The sequence below is a fragment of the Zeus faber genome (assembly GCF_960531495.2).
Source record: "Zeus faber genome assembly, chromosome: 9".
In the NCBI taxonomy this organism is placed as follows: Eukaryota; Metazoa; Chordata; class Actinopteri; order Zeiformes; family Zeidae; genus Zeus; species Zeus faber.
The window spans coordinates 20,430,700-20,433,790 of NC_137197.1; the positions used below are offsets into that span (position 1 = coordinate 20,430,700).

General features: G+C 46.0%; 1 protein-coding gene across 1 annotated transcript in view; it reads left to right on the plus strand.

Moving 5' to 3' along the window:
• Nucleotides 1-606: 606 nt before the first annotated feature.
• The window catches only part of LOC307234826 (transmembrane protease serine 5-like), a gene marked incomplete at both ends in the record, with an annotated part of 10,187 nt that continues 7,702 nt past the window's right edge, over nt 607-3,091 (plus strand). The window contains 4 exons of the mRNA XM_080006689.1: nt 607-721; nt 1,433-1,464; nt 1,653-1,812; nt 2,494-2,574. Of these exons, the coding sequence (XP_079862815.1) occupies nt 607-721; nt 1,433-1,464; nt 1,653-1,812; nt 2,494-2,574 (388 nt within the window). The remainder of the gene's footprint in view (nt 722-1,432; nt 1,465-1,652; nt 1,813-2,493; nt 2,575-3,091) is intronic.

Genomic DNA, 3,091 nt, shown 5'->3' on the forward strand with positions numbered 1-3,091 from the left:
GACGATTCCTCTGCTTTCTAAATGTCCAGGACTGACATGATACAGGGCTTTTCATCAATCCCCAATTATGACCTTTGCCTCGGCGCCGTAAAAAAAAAAAAAAAAAAGAAAAAAAGGCAGGTAATAAAAATCCCGAATTCTTGCGCGTGAAACGAACAATCTTCTTTAGCGGAGGTGAAAAGTGTTACCTAGCAACCGTGGAGGTATCTCTGGAGATGGTCCTCCCACAAAGACCTGGTTCAGCTTGTATCCATAAGCACCGTGACGATGATGACAGTGATGATGATGATGATGATGGTGATGACCTCCCCCTTGGACAAACAACAGGCTCATTCTCTCGCTCCGCTGCTGACCTCATTGTCTCTTTTATGAAGGGAAAACACAGAGTTGCATTCTGTCCAACGGCAAAAGGCTCCAGCAGCTGCAGCGGCAGACCCGGCTCTACCTCCGCAGCTCCACCGGCTCCACCAGCCTAGATGAACGCCGCACAGCCGCTTCCCTACCTGCGAACGACACCGGGAAACCATGGTAGGAACCCCGAGGAGATAGTCTAGATCTCTGGACCCGGATGCATTGGTCCCACCTTGCAAGTGACACCCAGAGAACATGGTAGGAACTTTCCTGACCAGGAAACACTCTCTTACTTCTCCCTTCGCCTTCCTTCCGCCCCTCCGCACCCCCTACGCCTTCATCCACCTGCTCTCCACACCAGGAATCCATGGTAGGAACCGAGAGAAGATAGTGTAGAAACTCTAGACTAGATGCAAATGACACCAAGAGAACGTCGTACTGTTGGAACTTTCCTGCTCTCTGCTTCTCCCTTCACCTTCCTTCATCCCTCTATGCCGTTGCCTCTAACCGCCTGCTCCCCACACCCGGAAAACATGGTAAGAACTTGGAGAAGATACTCTACCTACAGGCCCGGGAGGCACACTACAGCGCCCGCCACGCGGTGATAATACAGCCTATCGATGAATCTGGCCCGCCAATATTTTTTCTCAAATCACAAATGTTTAATTAATCCACACGGATGTACTTCATGCTTTTCAAAATAGAAAACAGAATTGAGGAGATCATAAGAGAGCTGTGTCTAACAGGTTTAGGCGGGGATTCACTGACCTGCGGGATCGAAGCGAAACGAAACAAATCAAAAGAAAAGAAAAAAACAGGCCGGTTTTCCCTTGGAGTTCCACAGTGCGGCCCTTCCCTAGAAGAAGACAACCTGGGGGCCAGTTCATTTGAGGGTCATTTGAGTCAGAGTCCTCCGCCCTCCACCTCCACCTTCCCTCGTCCTTCTACCCCTAACCCTTACAGGGTTAGGGATAGAGGGACATAGAGGACATACACCCGCGAACTTCACCAGGCGCACATGGTAGGAACTTTCCTGACAAGGAACACTCTACTTCTCTCTTCACCTCCCTTCACCGCTCAGCCTCCTCGATCCCCCTGAACATGGAGGACGTGGTAAGAGCTTCCCTTCCCCTCCGTCTCCATCTGCATCTTCCTCCCTCCATTCCTCCGCCTTTATCCACCTTCTCTGTGCACCAGGAAAACATGTTACGAGAGCACACTATACCGTACATCTACCTTCTGCAGGAGGATTTTTTTCACGCTGATTCTGATTCCGGTTTTTGTGTGATGTGCCTTTCCAGAGTCTCGATGGAGACACCTTATCGGTGATTGAGAACCCGGTGGCCGTCGGACATCCCTTCCACCCGGAGAAAGCAGCAGGAGCAGCAGCGGGGGGCGAGGGGGCGAGGGGCGTCCAAGGCTGCCAGACCTGGAACAAAGGAATCCATCCCAGCAACCACAGTGGGTACCAGCGGATCAGGACCACGCGCTTGTGGCCCATTCGTCCAAAAAATAAAACCAGAGGAGCTGCTATGAGGACAAGATGGTGTTTTCAGTGAGGAATAATGGATCATGGATCATTTATGTCACTTGTCCTTACGTGCCTCTCGATTCTTTTTTCATACAAAGTGGTCCTTTTCGTTGTGACTACAGGATGTATTATTTAGGGCTTTGGCATGGTGTCAAAATGCTTTTTTTTTAATTTTTTTCTTACTCGCTTTGGACCAGCCAGCAGGAAACCATTTCTCACCTGATTTTCCGTGACTGAAATTTGACCAAATCAATGTGATGGGAGCTGGGGTAACTCGTTTCTCGACCACGATGACTAAAACCCCTCAGTAAGGGATGCATGATAACTATTACAGTATGCATTTTAAAATATCGTACTGTATGCACAGGATTCTACTTTTTTAAATCTACATAAACAGGTTTACTACCGGCTATTTTCAACCACGGCAGGCTTAGCTTCAGTCGGACCCGATGTCATATATCTCATTCTTAGTTAAACGTTTACTACACTTTCGGCAGTGACACCATCCACTTTCAACCTGCTGCCTGCCATTGCGTGTTCTGTATTATGTAAAATTGAATATTCTGTATTTATGATCAGTGCGTTAAATTGAGTTTGAGTTCTGTCCTCAGCTCACAGGTTGGTGCGGGTGCTGGGAGCGGTGTGTGCTCTGGGGCTGCTGGGAGGCCTGGCTGTGGGGGTCTGGTTCCTCGGTAAGATACTGTACTGTACTGTGCTGTACTGTGCATTACTGTACTAAACTGTACTATACTGTACTGTACTGTATTGTGCTTTACTGTACTATACTGTACTGTACGATACTATATTGTACTATACTGTACTGTACTATAGTGTACTATATTATACTGTATTGTACTATAATGTAGTGTGCTGTACTGTACTATACGGTGCTGTGCTATATTGTTATATACTGTACTATACTATACCATAGACTATCATGCTATGCTATACAATCCTATACTATACTATACTGTACTGTACTATACTGGACTGTACTGTACTATACTATACACTATCATGCTATGCTATACAATACTATACAACACAATACTATACTGTACTACAGTATGCTATACTATATTTACTATACTATACTAAATTATGCTATACAATACTATACAATACTATACTGTACTGCACTATACTATACACTATCATGCTTTGCTATACAATACTAAACAATACTATATTATATTATATCCTATACTA